The following is a 22,033-nucleotide window of genomic DNA, read 5'->3' as shown; positions in this document are numbered from 1 at the left end:
AGAAAATAAAATTGGAGATGCCTGTTGAGATTTTGTTTTAAGATAATTATATATAGACAGTATCCTTTGCATTGTAAGCATAAAACAATAAAAAAAGACAAAACACTGATTAATTTGTTTCCATTTGTAATAAATATCCCAAATAAAATACACTTCTAATAAAGATGAACACATTTGAACAATGTCCAAGGTTCTGACTTCCTTCAGTATCAAAAAGAAAGTTTAAGCAGACAAAAAAAAATAGTGTGCGTATTCAAAATACGATGCAAACATTCATACAATACCAAGTTCAGTATACTGAACTTATTTTTAAAAGTCAAAAATATATATTTACCATGTCAGAAAGAATGCCTTGCAGGCGATTATGCAAAATAAAGCAGTACAATACGCTCCTTCACTTTAAGAGTCATGCGAACTCTCATTGTACAGCATTTATATTTCATTCTGCTATAAATGTTGATTTCTAAACAGTTACATAATGACAAAAACATACAGGAGGGAGCAAAAATCTGAAACCACATTAAAGATTTGAGATTCAAAATCGAATTTAAACCTGAAACGTTTATAATAAAAATTCAGTTAAACTTTTCACTCTAATTGTTATACTTAATATAATCTGTAATAAAATCAAATTCCGATCAAAAGGTTTGAGGTTGGCAAGATTTTTTAATGATTTTGAATGTTTTGAAATAATATTATTACCAATTAAAATCAATTTTTTTATTTTAATATATTTAAAAAAAAAAAGTACTTATTCCTGTGAAGGCAAAGCTGAATGTTCAGCAGTGATTATTGAGGAGTAAAATGTATTCAATTATTTGAAATAGAAACCTCTTGTAACATTATAAATGTCTGTCACTTTTGATCAATGTGTTCTCGCTGACCCCATAGTTTTGAGTGGTAGTGTATTTTTTCACTAGTGGTCTCACACTTTTGAAGCCCATTGTATATTACCATCATATATTGCTAAAACACGGTATGTAAGGCTTTTAAAACATTAAACACTGAAATTATCAAGATGAATATAGTGTCCCTCTGTCTTCCTGAGAGTTTCTCTTTTGTTCTTCATTAGCTATCTGAAACCAGGTTCAGCTCAGAATCAACTTTAACCCTTCAATATGTACATACACTTTAAAAAAAGAAAGAAAAAAAAGCGTGTTTGATTGTGTCAAGTATCCACTCCCTCAGTCTTTCAATAAGCTTAATGGAGATGGATTCATGAAGGCCAATGATGAAAGAAAGACTTACAAAATGTAAAAATAAAATCTCTCCGAGGCACATTAAAACAGCATGAAGTTCCTCAAGTACACTCTTATCCATGTAAACTCCATTTTACATGGTATTTTGCAAGAAAGGTTACATATAAAATGAAGGTATTGGCAGATATCCACAGCACAGATCTACACTAGAATGATATTATCTGAAGCGACTCGAGCTGAATCTGATGGAAGAGATGTAACATCTAACCGTGGCTGTTCTGTCTTTAAGTCTCTCTCTGGGATCCGGTGGTTGTCCTGGGGCTCTGGAAGCTGGTCTGCTCGGGCCAGATAGGGGACTCGTGCTGGAGGGGTGTGCGTCGGGGGTAGAAGGTGTGCTGGAGGTCGTAGTTCAGCAGACAGCTGAGGGACGCCATGTAGATGTCGGCGAAGCGGGAGAGACGGCGCGAGAAGTAGGTCGGGTTGTGGTACGTGCGAAAAAGACTCCCGAACTTGCCGTTGAAGATGTCTTTGGTCCGTAACCTGTTAAAAACAAATTATTTTGAAGAACTGGCCATTTCAAGCTCAATTTGAAAAATAAAATACAAGTCATTATGCCTGAAGAAACTAAGTTCATCTACAGTGTATCATTTTCTCTATGCCATCAATATTTCCTATACATTAGTTAGAAGAGAAATAATGTTGTGTAATGAATGATTTTAAACGCCACATTCCTCTAAAATGAACCGAAATGTGTTTGTCTGTATTATTATATTATATTTAACTAAAACTAAAATCAAAACCATAAAAAAACATTTTCGTTAATTGAAATTAAATAAAATCATAATAATTAATATAAAACCATAGACTGTAAAAAATACGTAAGCTTATTTTAATTTCAGCTAGTTGCCAATGCAACATTTCTCATTTTCATTTAACTTGATGTACTAAAATAACAAAAAAAATTTATATAAACATGTTTTAAAAGACAAAAACTAATAAAAACAACAAAAACAGCAACATTATTAAAGCTAGACTAAATTTAATATGAAAACAGATAATATAAGAATAAAAACTAATTGTTAATATGAATGAAAACTATAATAGTTTCTCAATGGTACTAAAATAACACTGGTCGAAGTGTAGAAAAGAAATATAAAGATTAATTTGAGATTAGTTACATCATATCCTCTCTTTCACTGATCCACTGCTGGATCACTGTTTGTGACGCGGGGTCCTGGTGCACCTGCCACATAAAGACAATGCTTGGTCAATATTACAGCATTTACATCATAGATTACCTTTGCACTCATCTAATGTTAAAACAAAGTTAACTTTAAAAACAATAATTATTAATAACATTGTTAAATGTAATCTTCAGCAGTTCTCAAAATGTACATGCACTTAAAGGGCTCATGAAATGAGAAATCAAACATGGATGAGTGATATTCGTGTTTTATTATTGTATCCGAACGAAGCTCGTGTAAAGGATCGGCAGTCTTCTGAATGGACGCGGGGAGCAGCAGCTCATTTGCATTTAAAGGGACACACACAAAAACGGCGCATTTTTGCTCAAACCCCAAAAGGGGCAAATTTGACAAGCTATAATAAATAATCTGGGGGCAATTTTGAGCTGAAATTTCACAGACACATTCTGGGGACGCCATAGATTTATATTGCATCTTGTGAAAAGGGGCATAATATGTCACCTTTAAACGGTCAGAGTCATCTGTCATCTACTTAAAATAACTGCGGCGTCTGCAGCTCTTAATGTGACGCTTTACGTTTTAAGCGAGGGAGAGAGAAGCAAGGCGCACAGAGCGGAAAGGGCTTGAATGAAGCACTTTTGGGTCTAGATAAAATCTTATAGATATAGCTCCGAAAGATCATTACCATAAACAACTTTGAGTGCTTGTGGTGTGAACCGCTTCGGTGTTTTTAATCTTTAATCTGTAGAAACGGTAAAATGGCGCAATTATGTCCCAGGTGGAACCAAGCCCGCCATTTGAATAACACCGTTTTAGAGCGTCCCCTTTTGTTTGCTTTAGAGCGCCCCCTGGTGGTCTGACCTGCATTTGTTCCAGAAGCCCGGTCAGGGCCTGCAGCCAGGTCATGGTGTGGACGTATTCTTCAGTATTCATGATTTTGATCTCCTTACGCAACTCAGGAATGATAGCTCCTGTTCTCCAGCCGTGTTTCAGGGTCAGGTCCTGCACACATCACGACATCATTTTCATTACAAAATCAAACACAATCAAAAACAATACTTTCAGAAGACCAAGTCATTGTGTGTGATATCTATACAGGGCATGCTGAGACATGTTTGCATTCTGACTTGCAAATAATATTAATATGACAGAACTACCGCCGACCCTCTGAATGCATTGTGATGAAAACAGCAGATAAAAATAAACGTATATTTCATTCAAAACTAAAAGAATTGATAAAACGGGTCAATGTAATCTTTTTTTTTTTATACCTAATATCTGTGTTTTTATGCTTATTATCAAATCAAAGTTTGTGTATATGTTGAAAAGGACAAAATCTGATTCTTACGGCAAGGTCACTGTAAATGTGATCTCCAAAGTACAAAACCTTTGAGCCTCTCCATCCCGTAAGCCGCAAAAACTCGTACAGGTTTCCCTGGAAGTAGGCAAAGTGAACAGATCAGATTCCAGCATCATCACTGAATAGAAACAGCTGGCAGCTGAACACTGGGGCATGAAATATTACCTGTTTATAGATCTGCCCTTTCTTCAGTTGGTGAATTCTGTCCCATAACAACACGCCTTTATCAGTAACTCGTCTGAACGGTCTTCAGAAACCGGGGAAAAATGTCAGAATGACTTTGATTTAGAAGTGATGCAACACTGCCAGACCTGGCCAGAGATTTCTTAGGGTTTTTGGAACTTACTTCCTCCTGTCGTTGAAAAAGCCTGGCTTGTCGGCCTGCACTATGACAACATCAAACAGGTCCTGCCAGTCTTTCCCAACTATATAGTTCATGCCTCGATCTCTACAATAAAAGACATTTTATTTGAAAAGAGGATTTTGTTACAAGCGGTTAGTCACAATGGCTTTGTAATAGGGTGTCTCTCATATGATCCATTTATTTATGTGTATTGATGTTTATTTTTAATTTAGTAGCTTGGTTGCACTCACACGAAATCTAAAGGGCTGTTGGTTATCAAAAACATCTTTTTGCCAATCTTCGCCAGCTTCTGTAAAACAGCGTGTGTCTGTTCACCGTAACAGATGTACTTTTCTGCAGAAAAGAAAAAAACAAGAATAACAAGAACATCTAAATTGTATCATTTGCACTGATGATTACAAAACAGGGGAGTAGTGCTTACATATATGTACATCATATTAAATACAACCATAATAATAAAAAAATAAATTAAATATAAATGTAATTGTTATTAATTCATTATTGTAGAGCAGTATATCACATATATTACATTTTATATTGTATAGTGCAGTGCATAGTTATTATAATAGTAACACAATAATATTAACTGTTAATAAAAAAATAATAATGTCATTATCATCATTATTGTAGACCAAATTATTATTACACGTTTTTAACAGTACAAATATTAATAACAATAATACTTATAAATATTGTTGCTATTTTTATGATAGATTATGGACGTATTATTATGACATTTTTATATTGTTTATTACAGTGCCTATCATTTATCAGTTGTGTTTATAATGATAATATTATTATTTTTATTATATTTCATTACAGCAGGTCAATATATTATTACACTTTTATATTGCCCATAATTTATTTATTTATAACAATAATTATTATTATTATGAATATTATTATTGTAGATTAATCGATTTGACAGCACTCATAAAATGTATTATATAATATATTAATCGTGATTAATCACATTTAGCAAGCTTGTGTGTGTGTGTTTGTATACTATATATACTGTATATATATATATATATATATATATATATATATATATATATATATACATACATACATATATTTACAAACTTTTATGTTAGAAGTGATTAATCAAGATTAATCAATTTGACAGCACAAAGTTTTAGATATGTATATTACAGTACATATTTATCAATCATATTTATAATGCTATATTATTATTATTATTATTATTATTATTAAACAATTTGTGTGAATATATCACAAGATGCTTGAGAGATTTGGTCAGATCTCTCAAATAGACATATTACTTAAATTACCGATATCAGCCTCCACCGCTCGATACATAATCCCTCTGACATGGACATCTCCAATGGCCTCCTGGGAGTGGAGAAACACACCAGATGCAGAATATCAAAGCCAACGTAACATCAATATTCAGCACTGAAGCAACACACAAAGCCCTGACGCACTACCAGACACCTCCTGTGAAAGCTCTCGCTCATTTCATCTGGGGACAGTCATAAATCCTCTGAGACTTGTTAATGCATAAAGAGGGAGGACTGAACATAAAAGCAATGATGTGCATCTCATATTGATTGAATTGATCTGTAGATCCACTAAAAGACATCCGTCCATCCGTAACACTGCTTCTCTCCAGGCACGTGGCACAGATGGTGCTTCCAAACGCTCCCTCTAAAATTAGACCGTTCCATGCTGCTCTCTACAAACTTAAATAGCACTTTCAGGAGCCTTCTGACATCTGTAGTACCCTAAATATGACAGCACTTCGTCTCCTGATAGAAGAACTGATATCGGTGAAGGAGATCTTGATTTTTGACTATACCTTGACGTCTTTATAAAGATGAACAGGCTCGTAGTCGATGTTGTGCTTCAGGAAGTAGTCATTAACACACGACAGTAGAGTCATTTCTGGCAGGGAGAAGATATCCATGAACTGCTTCATGGTGTGACCGTGAGAGCTCTGCACGAGAGAACAGAAGAGCTGTGTTAAAGGAGAACTGTTATGCCCTTTTTCAAAGTCTTGATTTTGTTTTTGGGGTCTACTAGAATAGGTTTTCAGTTTGTCAGTAACGCTCTCTTTTGTTTCGGTCTCTATGAAGCCCCTCCTTCCGAAAAACGCAATGTGCTCTGATTGGTCGGCTGGATCAGTGTGTTGTGATTGGTCAACCGTTTCGAACGCGTTTTGGAAATGTCACGCCTCTTACCATAATCGTAAGTTTCAACACACTACTTACCCCGCCCCTTTTTTTGCATATGCCTTGGGCGGGAATTCCTTAAATGAGGAATATTGTGACATGTTCGTTCCCGGAATAAAACTCAAGACTACAATCGAGGTGTTTCAGGGAGTTCGGCACTGATATAGAGAATAACTCCTTTTAGAGTGACTTTGTGACTTTGTGCAGATGCTCAAACAGAAACAGAAACAGGAGATTTGCGTGACCGCACCTTTAAGATATCAAACAAACCATTGACAAGCAAAAGACGGCAAGCACACAGACCTTGCCATAGAAGTCACTCATGATCTCGAGGGGTACGTGGGAACCCTCATACATCGCAATGACCTCCTTTTCTGGTACAGGATTAAGACCCCTACGGAAACATTGACATGACAGTGAGCAAACATATCTTGAGATTAATTATATATAAAATTAGTAAAGAAGAAATGTTTGGTGCACTCTACCTGTACACAGTACCCCGCTGGATATAATGAAAGGCATCAATCTTCATCAGTAAGGCCTAGAATACGGAGATTGACAAGTTACGCATTGAAAACTCTAAAAGAAAATTCTAGATTAGGACTGAACACATACCTTTTGGACATCATAGTGCAGACCACGAATCACAAAATTAGGGATGTAATTATATTCCCTCAATCCCTCTGGGTACTGTTATGTGGACAGAAAAAGACAAAATATCGTTTCCAAAGGCATTCATTTATTAAAACTACTGAAAATCTTTTAAATATCTTGGTTTTAAGTGTGTAATTTCTGGAAAATATTGACAGATTTCATAATTATTACAAATTACATTATTTAACATAACAGAATTTGTTTGTGTAAATAGGCCTATATACATATATATATATTTAATGTATAAAGTCTTGGATCAGTCACCCTGTGTTCTTCGATGAGGATGTCTCGGGCGATGTTGAAAATGAGTGTGTGAAGGTGACTTGAGTAGAAAGCTAGTGTGTAGTCATAGTCGAAGCCATAGATCTCAATGTCCTGCAGACTCATCTGATTATTGGCAAAGATGGTGTCTGGGTTGACAAAGTTACTTGATATCACAGGAATTAAATCTGTGGAAAAAACAACATACTTGTGTGTTAATAAATAATTGACCCCTTTAAGTTCACAGTTTTATTATGCTTGCTTGAATATAATAAAAAGAATAAATTCTAAAGGAACTCCAATGAATAATGATTAACCCGCAGTGAGACATTCATTATGAAAAGAAATTCTTTGCATGCTAATATAATCTTGGATAGTTTTCATGTAAAGACAAGCGTTGTTATTACTAAACTAAAACTATTAAAAATAATTAAAATAAAGCTGAAATAAAATAAAACAATTAGAAGAAAAATGTAAACAAAACAAAAATCAATTCAAAGCTGAACAAAAGTGCATTCAAAATATTAGCTAATAAATTAAATATTATAATAGCATATAAATAAAACAGCTCTCTCTCTCTCTCATATATGTGGTATGCAAGCACATAAATGCATGCTTTATATAGTCATTTAACATTTCCAATCATGGCATACAGAGGCCAGCACATATCACTGCAATAAATAACTAACTTTAACAATCTATAATATAATACAGTAAAATATAACATGATATGACACTGGGATAGAATAAAAAAATAAAATTTTATTTATGCATTGCTCATATACAACATCCAAACAGCCTTCTGGTCCTCTGCCAGATCAGGATCTTAAGAGGAAAGTAGAAACAGGCATTTCTATAACATGTATACTAACTAACCTAGCGTTCGCTGTTTGGTTTCATTGTAAACAGACCAGAGCCAGCTGGTCTTGTCGTCACTGGAGCTGGTGCACATGTTCCCTGCTGTCAGTTGTCCCAGGGGACCCTGCCTCCGGGACACGAGAGCACATTTAGGTCCCCAGGAGCGTCTGGTCCATGGAGTGCTGCTGTTGACCGACCATGTCCCGCTTCTAGTGTGCAGATACTTAAAGTGCGAGCTCAGTCTCTTAAAACTCTCTTTATTTCTGAGCAGGTTTGAAAGAGGCAAGGACAAAGTCGGCATGTTTCCACCGCACCAGAGCTGCCTTCTGTATGATAGATAGTGTCAGGCAAGCGCGTTCAACTGTACATGCTCAGATATACACATGCATACTTCCGTTTGCACGGCCACAGGCTGCTTTCCATAATAAAAGTTCCTACCTACTTTAAAAAAAATTTTTTTTTTTAAATATTCAGACGAAAACAGTTGACAATTTTTTTCAGAGAAAAGTCTTATTTTTACTAAGACAGTTTAATTTCCACATTTATTAATTAGTTTTTTTCCCAGATAAAAGCATCAAGATCTGAAATGGTTGCAGAAACTCTCAGATAACACAAAAACAACTGTACAGATAAAGAAAAAAATATTTTTGAGTTTTATAATATGACAAATGGAGACAGTACACGTATAAATAACTTTATTCACAGAATAAAATAACTTTTGTATCATTTTACTCGGGCTTTGAATATATATAAACGTGTTTTATATAAACAGTAGCTATGAAAAACAAATCAATGGGTCACTGTTTCTCAGACGCAGAGTCTGTCTGTCTTTCTTTCAAGCCAAGAAGTTCTGTTTGCAGTTCTCCAGGCTTCGGTGGGACATCTGGAATGGTCTATGATTTAGGAAGAAAAAAAAATTGTTTATGTCATACATAATGTTTACAGGCAACATGAAGTTAAAAATAATCTAATTTATTTTTTATAATTCACAATCCTGGACTTAATTAGAACATGAATTGATGCATGTAATTCCAAAAAAAAAAAAAAAAAAAATAGACAGTCAAGTAAAATCCCTACAGACAATATGTAAAATTACAGAAAATAGCAAATCACATTTACAGACAAGCATCAAGGTTGTACAAACACCTAAAAAAAATAAAAAAGCACAAAACTGGATCTGGAAACTTACTAAATCAGGACGGTAATACTGATGCACAACCTGTGCTCCAGCAAACATTGACAACACACTGGCTGCAAACATCCTTAGATATCTTGGCCAAGATACACCTGCTGGCATCCTTAAATCTCAGATGGCTGACAAGTGTTATGCCAATTAAGAGAATTTATACCTAAAGAAAGAAAGAAAGAAAGAAAGAAAGAAAGAAAGAAAGAAAGAAAGAAAGAAAGAAAAAGTTTTAATTGCCCTACTAACAGTGTTAGAATTTAAATAGGAAGGAAAATGTTGGGTTATGTTAACCTACACTATTTGAAATAATGAAATGTCTATTTTAAATAATACTAACAATAATACATGTTTAGATAAAAAAAAAAATATTGTATCAACATTATAATAACAATAAGCCATTATTTTCCTAGGTTTACCTTACAGCTAGTCTACAACACGTTTTCATATGTTGTAGCCATAGAGTTGTAGCTTTTTCCAATGCAACTCAAAAAATATATAATGTACACACGCATTTCAAGTGAGTATAAGTATTTTATCAGTCAATTTAATTACATCGATTTTTGCTGTAAGGTCATTTAAACACTGCTAGCTATCTTAAACGAAGCAACAAATGAAGTATATGTGCAATTGAATGACAACAGGATTATATTTCCTACATTAAGCCGGATGAAATCTGGAGAATGATACACAAACCTTGTTAAGTTATAGTCGAAATAACATTACGGAGTGGTTTCGTTATTCGACATTCAGCAGTAAAGGTTCTTGTTACATGTCTCACATGCTTTGGAAGTATTGTAAGTCACGTTAATCATGGGGTGTACTGAAATTAATTATTTTCCCTATTTTCCCCAAGCAATTGATGAAAATTTGTTAAATTGATTAAATACTATATTCTACACTTACTTGAACTGTAGTAATTTCATGTATGCCATAAGATACGTTTTATATAGACATGCATGAAGAGAAAAATACCACTTCCCCTTTGTAAATAATGGTAGAGTCCAACAATGTGAAGCCAACCATTAGAAAACTAATGTTTTATTGTATAAAAGCTTAGATGTAAATTCAGCACGAATGTCTTTTTGTCTTTATGTTTTAAAACGTCAACTTTTAAATCGTCATCTATAATAAGTAAATACAAATGTAAAGCTTTAAGTCCAAAAATATGGAATTGGATCAGTAACCGGGACTTTTATTTTGAATCTAGCCTTTACCTTTGTTGACATTTTTACCTACACCGGCTTCATTCATCATGTGTAGCATCATTTAGCTCATATTTTTCTGCTTTAAATACTGATATGTGCCAGAAAAGGTCTGAAGAATATATATGGCAGGTAAGATTCATAACCCAAACGCACAGAAATATATCTGTATGTAACGAAACGAGTTATGCTTGTATGCGTCCACACACAGCTCTTAGCCTATTGAATGCAATGAGCTAGTTAGCTGCATCCTAAAGTGTTGCCCATAACTTGAGGCTAATTGGTCTTTAAAATATGTATATTTCTAGTTAATGTGTATTTTATTTTATCTTGTGACGTTTAATTTATAAGCCAAGTCTAATGAAAACGGGACGGATGTAAAAAAATATCAAACAAAGGGAGGTGTGGTTTACCAGCTGGCATATTAGTAACATAAACATGAATATTAATCTATTAAAGTAAGACCACCAATTAAGATGGAAGAAAGGCAGTATTCATCTCTGACGGCCCCTATGGATTATCTTCAGTATTGGTAAGTTTGCCCAGCCCAAAAAGAACCCAAAAGAGTTCATACATCTTTGAATTAAACTAGTGATTTTTTTTTTTAAATAATGTGATTAAGATTAACATCTCGACAAATGTTCTCAAAATGGGATATGATGGTGTATGTTAAATGTGAAAGCACTGACAGGGAAAGGGTCGGATTATTCCGAAGCGTATCAAGTAAGTGCAGTGTTTCTTTCTTTGTAATTTTGTTTTCTCAGGTATCAAACCAGTCCCCAGCAGTACCAGCCGGAGCAGGTGCCGCAGTACCACCAGCTGGTTAATGCCACACAGTACTCCGAGAGACCCATGGAAGACAAAATCATGACTGATTTAGCAGTGCATCAAGATCCATATCTGGATCAACCTCATCAGCCTCACCAAGATCCATATCTGGATCAACCTCATCAAGATCCATATCTGGATCAACCTCATCAAGATTCATATCTAGATCAACCTCAAAATCATCATCATCAACCCTCTGTCCAACAACCAGGTACAGCCCTTTTAACTGGGATATTTCTGCAGCCCATTTGTACAACTTATCAAATATCTGTTTTGCAGCCCCTCCGACATTGACAGCAAAAGGAAAGAAAAGGGGAAGGCCTCTAAAAGGTGAAGGAAAGGAAAAGACAGAAGCTGAGGAGATTGCCAAGAAAGCAAAGAGGACGTTAGATCGGTTCAACGGCATGTCAGTGGAGGAAGTCATGTCTAGAAAGCTGCCAGACGTCATCACACATAATCTTGACTTGCTGATTGTGAGTTATTGTATTATATAGACTGCAAGTTTGATCTGTATTTTATTTATTTATTCTGTAAAATTATTTTTATAAATTCATAAATCATTTAAAATTGTTTATATTCCGCTTCCACTCGCTGGATTATTTTCTCTTTTTTTTTAGCCCATTCTCTGTAAACCCTAAAGATGGTTGTGCATAAAAATCCCAGTAGATCAGCAGTTTTAGAAATACTCAGACCAGCCCATCTGTCACCAACAACCATGCCACGTTCATAGTCACTTAAATCACCTTTCCTCGCAATTCTGATGCTCAGTTTAAACTTCAGCAGACTGCATGCTTAAATGCATTGAGTTGCTGCCATGTTATTGGCTGATTAGATATTTGCATTAACAAGCAGTTGAACAGGTGTACCTAATAAAGTGGCCAGTAAGTGTGTGTGTGTGTATATATATATATGTATATATAAATCTGGTTTAAATGTATTTATTGTATGCCATTTTTTGCTAATTTTGTAGATCGGCATCAATCCTGGACTGTTGTCAGCCTTCAAGGGAAGGCATTATCCAAATCCTGGGAACCATTTTTGTATGTATTATTCAGCCGATTTCAATCGTTGTTAAAGGTTATGTATTTATGCTTGTTTTTTGATTTGAATGTCTTATAGGGAAGTGCTTGTTTCTCTCCGGGCTGACTGAAGAACAGCTGAACCACATGCACGATCAGACACTACCTGAACGCTATGGCATTGGTTTCACCAATATGGTGGAGAGGACCACACCTGGGAGTAAAGACCTATCAAAGTAAGAGTTTGGCATTATCTAGGGGGGGGGGGAAGGTGCGGGCACATTTACAATGAATTTTCACAGACGAAATCCAGTCATTTAAATTGGAATCCACGTGATTGGGAATTTCACAAGGGCGAAAGATTTCCCGTCTTATGAATTCGCCACATTGACATTGGCTGAGCTACATTGATACACTAATGAAGGTTTTGCTGACATTTCACAAATGCGACTGCACCTTAAAAATGTGTTTTTGCCCTAATTTGATGTTAAGTCCTTAATGTGAGCACATTTGAAAAAAGTATTGTTTTGCAGCAAAGAGATCCGTGAAGGTGGCCACCAGCTTTTGGAAAAACTCCAGAAATACAGACCTTTAATCGCTGTGTTCAATGGGAAATGTAAGTCTTCGGTTTGGTTTGAACTCTCATTTAACACTCAAGACTAGTCCCAGACTAAAATGCATGTTTGGGCGGTTTTAACTGAAAGCAACTTACACTGACATCTCTTAAAACATGTCATTGCCATTTTGTCTCAAGATGCACACCAGTAATGTTTTTTTCTAAGGCATGTTTATAAAAGCTACTTAAATATCCTAATTTAACTAAGGCCTAATGGCTTAATCTAAACCCTGTCTGTGAAACCGGGCCATTGTGTAATTTAATCCTTCATTTCAGGTATTTATGAAACATTTTGCAAGGAGATATTTGGAGTGAAGGCCAAGAATTTAGAGTTCGGATTGCAGCCCTACAAAGTGCCCGAAACGGAGACGGTACGAGTTTCTTTCTTGATAGTACTTGCATAAAGTTGCATATTGATTAGAAATGAGCTTCTGTTGTCCAGGTTTGCTATCTGATGCCATCGTCTAGCCCACGCTGTGCCCAGTTTCCTCGTGCTCAGGACAAAGTGCACTTCTACATCAAGCTAAAAGATCTCAGGGATCAGCTGAAGGGAGAGGGGAAGACTCAGGAGATCCAAGAGACAAACTACACATTTGATGTGACTCTGGCCAAAGGTGAAGAGTTTCACAATTTAAAGTCGGCATTGTTTGGATGGTTTTGGTTTGCTATCGGTCGATCTCATGTGAGTGACAGGTTATCCCGCTCTCGCTCCAGTAAACGTGTCATCATAGAAGAGAAGGGTCACATGAAATTAAAAAATAATGTGCACAACAGATAAATAATTTATAATAAATGCTGCAATACTCCAAGGTGACTTTAAAACAGTTTTCTATTAATGTGCTGTTCGAAAACATGTTGTTAACCAAAGTCTTTTGTTATTGTTTTTTTTCTAGAGGATGCTAAAAGATTGGCAATTAAAGAAGAGCAGCATGACCCTGAGTACGAGAAGACCTGTGCGCATGGATCATGGGGGGAACCACAGCAAGCGTTTGGAGCCCATCCTTCTACAGATACAGGCACATACATATTGTGTTCAGAAAGAATATGAACAATTTTATGTGTCAGTTGCTCGTAATAATTGTCAACATTCTCTAGACCAGGTAACGGACAACCGGTGGACAATGCAGCCGTTTGCAGACCAGATTCCAGACATCAGATGTAGCAACAACAGCCGAACAACCTGAGAAGTAGTTATGGCACAAAGACTGTTTGTCTACACTGCATGAACTGAGAAGGACCAACTAAACATTTTTTTTTTTATTGTTTTATTTAATATTTCAATATGTTTTGGCTATGTTCCTAAGTGATACTAAGTTGTTACCTGGAATATTTAATGTATATGATTTCTGTGTGTGTGTGTGTGTGTGTGTGTGTGTGTGTGTGTAACAAAGCTTTGTTGCTTGAATGAATGTGAGACTTTCTGTTTGAGACATTTTTCTAATTTTGTGCCACTATATTTTTTTTATTATCTTTTTTAAGGAAGCTTTAATCATACACTACTGTCCAAAAGTTTGGGGTTAGTAAGATTTTTTTTTTTTAAAGAAATTAATACTTTAAAAAAATAAAATGACAGTAAAGACATTTATAATGTTACAAAAGACTTCTATTTCAAATAAACATTTTGAACTTTCCTTTCATCAAAGAATCCTGACAAATGTCACGGTGTCTACAAAAATATTAAGCAGTTAAACTGTTTTCTAATATAAAATGTTTCTTGACCACCAAATCAGCATATTAGAATGATTTTTGAATGATTTCAAATTCAGCCTGCCATCAAAGGAATAAATTACATTTTCAAATATTTTAAAATAATAATAAAATTTTAGTAATACTTCACAATATTACAGTTTTTACTGTATTTTTGATTATATAAATAAAGCCTTGGTGAGCGGAAGAGACTTCTTTTAAAAAATCTTACTGACCCTAAACTTTTGAATGGTACATGTTGACTGTTTGTTTATATAGTTTCATATTTACTAAATTTATACATTTCTGTGGTATTAGGATCATTCTGAGAAGACCTAATATTTGACATGCACATGTTTTTCAATAGGAGTATTTCCGTGTAGCAAATTTCAAACCATGACTGGCCTCTGGAAGAGGTTTATCACTGTGCATGCCTTCAATGCATGGATTTATATGGCATGCTCAATCCCACATTATGGTGCTTATTGAATACCGATCACTCAATTTACCTCATTTTGAATGGTATTTTTAGACTTTTTAGAATTGTTTAGTTATTTTGCAGTCAGTGGGCATAACTGTTTATTATCATTTATACCTGTTTTGTTGCATCATAATAATCCTGCTTTATTGTTGCTGTGAGAATTCTGTACTATGTATGTTATTCTGTAAGTTGTATTTTATTTTTTATATGTATGTGTTACTAATGGAACTGTTTTAGGGCAAATAAAAGCAAATGGCAAAGCAAATATGATGAAAAGCCATGTGTATATTAGTTATTGTCACAATTAAAAATATATCGGGGTCGAAGCACCATTGGCTCGTGTAGTCAATCCTGTGCCTGTTTCTCTTTTCAAAACGAGTCTTACAAAATGTTTTTCGTTTATTAACAGCAATACCAGTTTTGTTTGTTTTGTTTTGTTTGTTTGTTTATATATATATATATATATATATATATATATAGACATTTGCTACATGGTAAAAGAGAATTTCTTATTTATTTAAGCGCAGCCAATCGGAAGCTCGCTTTGAAGCGTTTAAATGTCACAGGAGACCGGGGTCATACTATTAACTTTAGAGGGGTACCGTTTTTCATTGCCATACTAAAATTAAGATAAAAAGAAAAGCCTGGAAAACGTTTTCAGTTTTTACATTTAGAATAATCATATTTAATATTAAATTATGATTCCTTTCTGTTCCTTTTTACATTAAACGGAAGAAATAGCCATACTGTGCCAATTACACCCCCAGTCCTAGTGTTTTGGTTCGCTCCACTGTCAAATTGATTTCTAGCTGTTGGTCTCGTCTTTGTTGCTTTCACCGGTTTTGTTACTAAAACGAGAAAAATCAACCTTTCAGTGGACTATCGTTCGAATCATATCATAACGGTATGTATTAATTTAACAAATAAGAACTTAATTTGACTAATAACTCTTTGGAAAGGCCATTTATATCGATAGAAACGCGCTGCACATTTAGCTAGCGACCATCATTCATTGTACTCAATGAATTGGCACACTAGGCCAGCGTTAGCCGATCGTGCTAACAGTATCACATATATTGTTTTTCGTAACGAAAAATAAAGTATCTTTTTCCGTTTACCTGCTGGAAGAATATGTGGTCGCTAAATGTATTTAAGTTCGCAATGTACCGCAGTTTAAAGTAAACTACTGCCTGCTGTGGCAAAATAGTGGTGCGAGATGTGCTGGTGATTACGTGGAGTGTTTAAAATCCAGCACACACACCGAACCTTTTCTGATCTGGTTTATGCACTTAAGCCAACCTAGGCTGGATATGTTTTGATATTCATTTAGGAATGCATTTTAGAGTTTTATATATAATTGAACATATTCATTATTAAAGCAATCTACAAGTAAGCCTATAAAAAGGGCAGGTTATAAATATTCTCCTGTGAGAGTACCACTGAAATTGCTGTTGATATGAACACACATATTGATTTATTTAAGTAAATCCCGTAGAGATGGATGAAAGGCTCTATGGATCTTTGCCCCATGCCCCCTCGGAATACCTCCAACAATGGTGAGTGTCCCCCCATTTGTCATCAATTGGCGCCAAGATTAATTAAGATCCCACTGATTTTATGTTATATAATAACATTCAGCACTTCAGTCTGGTTTTGAATGCTACTAACGGCAATGCACGAGCCAACAATAACAACAATTATTGAAAACCTGCCTTGGCGTTGCCACTTGTGTTTGCTTCTGCGATTATTAACTGTTTATTTGCAGATCCGGGTTGCATTAATGTTATGCTTTTCTCACATTATACACTCAGTATCACTTTATAGAAATTGCTTCTATTTGCATTCGAGATATTTTCTTTTCTTTGTTTGACTGATGCTGCTTATTTTTGTGTGTCTGTTAACTGTAATGTAGAAGTAGAGGTACTTATATCAAGTAATTAAACTTGGTTAAAGTGAACATTTTAGTAATAAAACTAATTGTAGTTATTATACTTTTATAATTATTTATAATTACTATTATTATTATTATTGTGCCAGATACAATGTATGCAAAGGTTCAAAAAGGTGCAAAATGTAATTTTATCTTTTCGTGTTGTGTAATTGTTTTTACATTTATTTTATTAAAAAACGTAAATTGAATAGTTATTATAAATATATTTCTTTAATAATTAATAAACAATCAATACATGATTAATAATATGTTGTTTTATTTATGCGAATGTTTGCAATCTAAGTGGTTACAAATGTATTTTAATCTTCGTTTTGTTAACTGTTACATGTTTCTTGTTGAGTTAAGGAGTAATTATGCAAATAATACCTTATATAATTTACTTTGCCTGTAAACACCATTGTTTCCACAGTGTTGGGTGTTATTCTTTAGAGACCGTATAGGCTAGATAAGAAATTTTGCCATTTATCGTAAAAATAATTTAAAGAAATAGGCTACGTGTAACTTAATTAACTGATTATCTATTTCTAGTTTGCATATTGTTAAAGGTGCAGTAAGCAATTTCTGAGAAACACTGTTGATATTCGAAATCAACCCAAGCATACACACCCCTCTCTTCATTGCTCCGCCCCCAAAATGCACAAACGCACAATGCAAGAGTGGATGTCTCTTTATCATAGCCGTTTGTAATGTCTCTCAGCCATCGCTCTTTCTACAGTCTTTCTTCAAATCTCCCTCTTGCTCACTCTCTGCTGATTGGCTACAAGTGTGTTGTGCTGCTCGGTCCGATCCACTCTTAACAGCATTTCTCAGAAATCGCTCTCTGCACCTTTAAATATGCGCTTGTAGAATTGGCCTTTATTTTGTATAAGTTGGACTGACAACTTCGGGCCCTATTTTTATTTTTGAAATAGGGTTCAGTCAGCTCAACAGCATCTGCAGGCCCTTCAGGCTCAATATCCTCACATGGCTAATGGCAATGCTGGCTTTATGATGGAGGGACCCAGAGAGGACGGGGTCATGCAGCAGATGCCTGTACACCCAGAGGATGCTGCCCAACAGGCTGCTGCTGCACAGAAAGGTAGTTTTCCAGTGCCGTGTACTTTCAAACAGTAGAAATGAGCAAACTGAATGCGAACCTCATGTAGCTTTAAGTAAATCAAAGTTTTTTTTTCCCCCTTTAAGCACCTGCTAAAAAGCGAGGAAGGCCGGCGAGCAAAGAACCCAAAGCCAAAGCTGAACCTAAACCCAGAGCCAAACCCGGACCCAAACCCAAGAAAGCTAAGGAGGATAAGGAGGCCCCGCCTGCTGAAGGACAGGAGAAGATTGATGAAACCTTCAAGAAAGTCAAGAGGAAAGTCGATCGTTTTAAGGGCATGTCGGAGGAGGAAGTCATGAAGAGGACACTGCCTGATATCCTTATCCCCAATCTGGACTATGTCATTGTAAGTTTTAGTTTATTGTCTAAAATATGATGAAGAATGTTAAAACCAAAATGGCATTGAAGCCAAATGACTGATATTTTTATGATACAGATCGGAATTAATCCAGGGTTGATGGCGGCCTACATTGGAAGATGGTTCCCTGGACCAGGAAACCATTTTTGTAAGTAGGCTTTAATTGTATTCCTCTTTAACATTTTACAAATAATATAAATATTCATATATTATTACTATTACAATAATATATTAAAAAAGGAGATATTCTAAGGTCAATAAATAAAAAAATATTTTAATATAATAGAAATAATTTACATCAATAATATTATAAACAGTAATATACCAATTCGCTGTCTTATGCTAATATTTTAAAAAGGAACAGTTCAAAATTGAGCAATTTTGTCAACCTTTCCTAATCATCTTCAACTGATCTTCAAACTATTATTATATTTATATTATTGTTAATGATATAACAATGTAAATATTATTATTTTCATTATTTAATATTATTTATTAGTATTAATAACGATGATTAATATTATAACATTTTAAAAAGTGGTTGTTTACAAATATAAAGAGGTATTTTAATTGATATCAATATAATTCTAATATAAATACAGCAATATTGTTACGTAAATAGTTATAATCAATAAAATATTTTTTTTCTATATTATATTAATTTTTTTTTTTTTTAAGTAAATTGTTCAAAATCTCTCATTTTGTCAATCTTTAAGGGAAGTGCCTGTTCCTGTCTGGATTCACTGAAAAGCTGCTAAATCACATGGATGATCAGAGTTTGCCTGAGAAATACGGCATCGGCTTCACAAATATGGTAGAGAGAGCGACACCAGGAAGCAAAGATCTCTCGAGGTGCGGGATATAATCACGCTGCTTTCCTTCATGACTGAAAGCCATGATGTTCTTCTAACCTGTTTTGCTTGTCACCCCTCTGCAGCAAGGAACTAAGAGAAGGTGGAAAAATCTTAGTGGAAAAAATAAAGAAATTCAAGCCACTCATAGCGGTTTTTAACGGGAAATGTACGTTTTTCACCACAGATACAGAACGTGAAGAATACAACTGTTACAAATACATGCATTTAACAATTCCTTTTAATTGTTTCAGGTATTTATGAAATGTTCTGTAGGGAGATATTTGGGAAAAAGCCCAAAACACTACAGTTTGGCCTACAGCCTCACAAAGTTCCTGATTCTGAGACGGTAAGAAGCCTTTTTTGGTTCATTGCATGATAAAAGCAAAACTCTATCAAATTTGAGTTAAATGCTGCACACTGCTGCTTTTCCGTAGGCGTTGTACCTAATGCCGTCCTCCAGCGCTCGCTGTGCTCAGTTTCCTCGTGCTCAGGACAAAGTGCATTTTTACATCAAGCTCAGAGAGCTCCGAGATGAGCTGAGGGGTGTGATCAAGAGCAAAGAGGTCGAGGAAGTCAAATACACCTTTGATCTCGGCCTGGCCAAAGGTACATACAGAACTTTTATGATTGCTCTTCTTAATCATACCAAAAGTGATGTACATACAATTATGGACTGTATTTGACCACTTCTCTCTCTCGCAGAGGACGCCAAGAGGATTGCCGTCAAGGAAGAGCAGTATGATCCTGGTTATGAGGCTGCTTTCGGAGGAGCTTATGGAGAATCAGCGCCTGAAGGGGGCCAAAGCAATGGATTTTGTAACTTCTCCACATCGGAAGAGACAGGTTGGTAACATCTTTCTTCTGCGGGAAAACAAACCATTTTTGTCTTTCATTCGTACATCTTTTCACATACTGTTTTTCGCCTGATATATAGTAGGAAATTATGCCATTTCGGATGCAGCCTCTGTCTAGTGCGAACGTGAGCGTCTCGCTTATAATAAACCCAAAACTGAACGCTTATAATAAACCCAAAACCAAAACCCAAACTATAATCACTGGCTTCCGGCAATGGGCGTACGCGCGTTCACGAGAGTCTAATTTCGGCGGAAGGGTGACCTCTGACCTGACCCGACATAGGACGTAGCTTCTCTTCTCTTATATCGAAATCCTCCAACATTTTTCTTTCTCGATTTAGACTTGTAATTTGTGACCGGCTGAGCTTATGCTACGCCTACATCATATATCCTACGTCATACGTCGGGTCAGAGGTCACCCTTCCGCCGGAACTCGACTCTCTTGTGAGTGCGCATACAGCCACTCCCGGAAGCCAGTGATTTATAGTTTTTCATACAAAACCCCATTGCTTCTGCCCCATCCCCATTCTACCACAGTTTCCGTAAAGTTGCTTCATCTTTGCTTTTTCAATCCGGAAGAACGAAATTGCTCTGATAAATGCAAAAATAACCAATATCCACTTAAAATGAATAAGTGCTTTTAGTGTTTTCAGTGATGTGCATAGTTTGACATCTCAAAAATGTGTTTGTTAACATAAAAAAAATCATGCTTACTTCACCTTTAATATCGATTTCTGTTCCTCCAACACCTCCAGCCAACACAGCCGAGAAGGCGCCAACGAATCCAAACGCCGTCAGCCAAGTTCAGGACGGTCAGTGGATGACGCAGTCTTTCGCCGATCAGATCCCGGACATCGGCAGCTCCTCTCAAGCCCAAACCTGGGGTGTATGAGGACAGACCATGGCGAGGGACTTCAGATGAAGCCTGTCGGAGGAGTTCCTGTGTTCTTCCAGAGATGCTGTGACAGTGCCTCCCATCTTCTCAGAATCAAACCCAGGAGTCTTAAAGTGCGCTGGTGTCTTTCTCCTGTGCGCTGCTGTGACGACTGTTACAATATAATTTCAGGAACGATTTGAGGAATCACAGTATCATACAAGGTGGCCCAACTTGCACAAGGAGAATCCAATGGCTGCTACGCTTTTAAAGAAACTGTACCTCTGAACTTCAATTGGGGGCCTTTGGGATCTCGAATGCCTCTTTAGTAAAGAAGAGAACTGTTTTTGCAATGAATTTCAATTAGACCCTTTTAGGAATTAGCATTTCTATGGAATTGGAATATTTACTCATCTTTTACATTTAATGGTTTAGAGTCATTGATGTTACTTTCAGTAGTGTAGTGTACGAGGTTCTGAGCACTGGTTTATTGCATTATGTGATATCAGGGACTGATACTTGATTTGTTCATAAGGAGCATTCACTATTCTTGTTTGATATTTTAGATGGGACGTATTGTTGTCGGTTTCTGTAGTAATATTTTAAGTTTTAACTACCCAATTTGTTTTTATAGTGTACATTTTAAAGATCATACTGCCAAATCTATAAGGATAACATTTAAACAATGTTTTGTAACTATCATCATGTGACAAATTAGGTCTTTTTACATGTTGCCCGGATGCAACCATGATGGTTTTAAGAACTTTTATGATGCCACTGCAAGATAAATTATTGATGATTGTAAATGTCTTTAAATGTTTTCCTTATGAGGAAGCTTCAACATCACTGTTTTAAAAATGCACACAATCACCTCTCCGCCTTCAATACTGTAAGATAGAATACAGTGTGACCATTTATACAAATGAAGATGG

General features: G+C 35.5%; 4 protein-coding genes across 9 annotated transcripts; 2 read left to right on the top strand and 2 right to left on the bottom strand.

The window, feature by feature from the left end:
- Positions 1 to 120: 120 nt before the first annotated feature.
- Positions 121 to 8,495, bottom strand: nt5dc3 (5'-nucleotidase domain containing 3). The gene is made up of 14 exons (XM_079858727.1): positions 8,115 to 8,495; positions 7,242 to 7,426; positions 6,939 to 7,013; positions 6,809 to 6,864; positions 6,627 to 6,717; positions 5,951 to 6,088; positions 5,424 to 5,484; positions 4,359 to 4,461; positions 4,111 to 4,212; positions 3,930 to 4,011; positions 3,753 to 3,839; positions 3,266 to 3,406; positions 2,378 to 2,442; positions 121 to 1,739 (listed from the first exon to the last, which is right to left on the bottom strand). Exons 1-14 carry the CDS (start codon positions 8,395 to 8,397, stop codon positions 1,484 to 1,486), a joined length of 1,725 nt encoding a protein of 574 aa, XP_079714853.1. The 5' UTR covers positions 8,398 to 8,495; the 3' UTR covers positions 121 to 1,483.
- A 281-nt stretch (positions 8,496 to 8,776) lies between these two features.
- Positions 8,777 to 10,249, bottom strand: uqcc6 (ubiquinol-cytochrome c reductase complex assembly factor 6). Of its 2 annotated transcripts, none has more exons than XM_079858729.1 (3): positions 10,186 to 10,249; positions 9,286 to 9,445; positions 8,777 to 8,989 (listed from the first exon to the last, which is right to left on the bottom strand). In XM_079858729.1, the coding sequence occupies exons 2-3, from the start codon at positions 9,391 to 9,393 to the stop codon at positions 8,894 to 8,896; spliced, it is 204 nt and encodes a 67-aa protein (XP_079714855.1). In that variant the 5' UTR covers positions 9,394 to 9,445; positions 10,186 to 10,249; the 3' UTR covers positions 8,777 to 8,893. The 2 variants fall into 2 exon arrangements, with proteins under 2 accessions (XP_079714855.1, XP_079714854.1); XM_079858728.1 differs by lacking the exon at positions 10,186 to 10,249 and adding an exon at positions 9,976 to 10,065.
- Positions 10,250 to 10,502: 253 nt separating this feature from the next.
- On the top strand, positions 10,503 to 15,436 carry tdg.2 (thymine DNA glycosylase, tandem duplicate 2). 3 transcript variants are annotated; one of them, XM_079858646.1, is made up of 11 exons: positions 10,503 to 10,616; positions 10,944 to 11,016; positions 11,249 to 11,523; positions 11,592 to 11,785; positions 12,283 to 12,352; positions 12,432 to 12,567; positions 12,865 to 12,947; positions 13,224 to 13,318; positions 13,390 to 13,561; positions 13,841 to 13,963; positions 14,048 to 15,436. In XM_079858646.1, exons 1-11 carry the CDS (start codon positions 10,610 to 10,612, stop codon positions 14,107 to 14,109), a joined length of 1,290 nt encoding a protein of 429 aa, XP_079714772.1. In that variant the 5' UTR covers positions 10,503 to 10,609; the 3' UTR covers positions 14,110 to 15,436. The 3 variants fall into 3 exon arrangements, with proteins under 3 accessions (XP_079714772.1, XP_079714771.1, XP_079714773.1); XM_079858645.1 differs by having other exon boundaries at positions 14,043 to 15,436; XM_079858647.1 differs by lacking the exon at positions 10,944 to 11,016 and having other exon boundaries at positions 14,043 to 15,436.
- Positions 15,437 to 15,899: 463 nt separating this feature from the next.
- tdg.1 (thymine DNA glycosylase, tandem duplicate 1) lies at positions 15,900 to 21,969 on the top strand. Of its 3 annotated transcripts, none has more exons than XM_079858643.1 (11): positions 15,908 to 16,018; positions 16,610 to 16,670; positions 17,977 to 18,143; positions 18,248 to 18,507; positions 18,598 to 18,667; positions 19,236 to 19,371; positions 19,457 to 19,539; positions 19,625 to 19,719; positions 19,808 to 19,979; positions 20,076 to 20,216; positions 20,983 to 21,969. In XM_079858643.1, the coding sequence occupies exons 2-11, from the start codon at positions 16,612 to 16,614 to the stop codon at positions 21,117 to 21,119; spliced, it is 1,320 nt and encodes a 439-aa protein (XP_079714769.1). In that variant the 5' UTR covers positions 15,908 to 16,018; positions 16,610 to 16,611; the 3' UTR covers positions 21,120 to 21,969. The 3 variants fall into 3 exon arrangements, with proteins under 3 accessions (XP_079714770.1, XP_079714769.1, XP_079714768.1); XM_079858642.1 differs by having other exon boundaries at positions 16,598 to 16,670; XM_079858644.1 differs by lacking the exon at positions 16,610 to 16,670 and having other exon boundaries at positions 15,900 to 16,018.
- Positions 21,970 to 22,033: the final 64 nt, after the last annotated feature.

This window comes from Squalius cephalus (assembly GCF_949319135.1).
Source record: "Squalius cephalus genome assembly, chromosome: 23".
In the NCBI taxonomy this organism is placed as follows: Eukaryota; Metazoa; Chordata; class Actinopteri; order Cypriniformes; family Leuciscidae; genus Squalius; species Squalius cephalus.
Note: the sequence above shows the minus strand (reverse complement) of the source record. Positions and strands in the feature narration are given on the sequence as shown.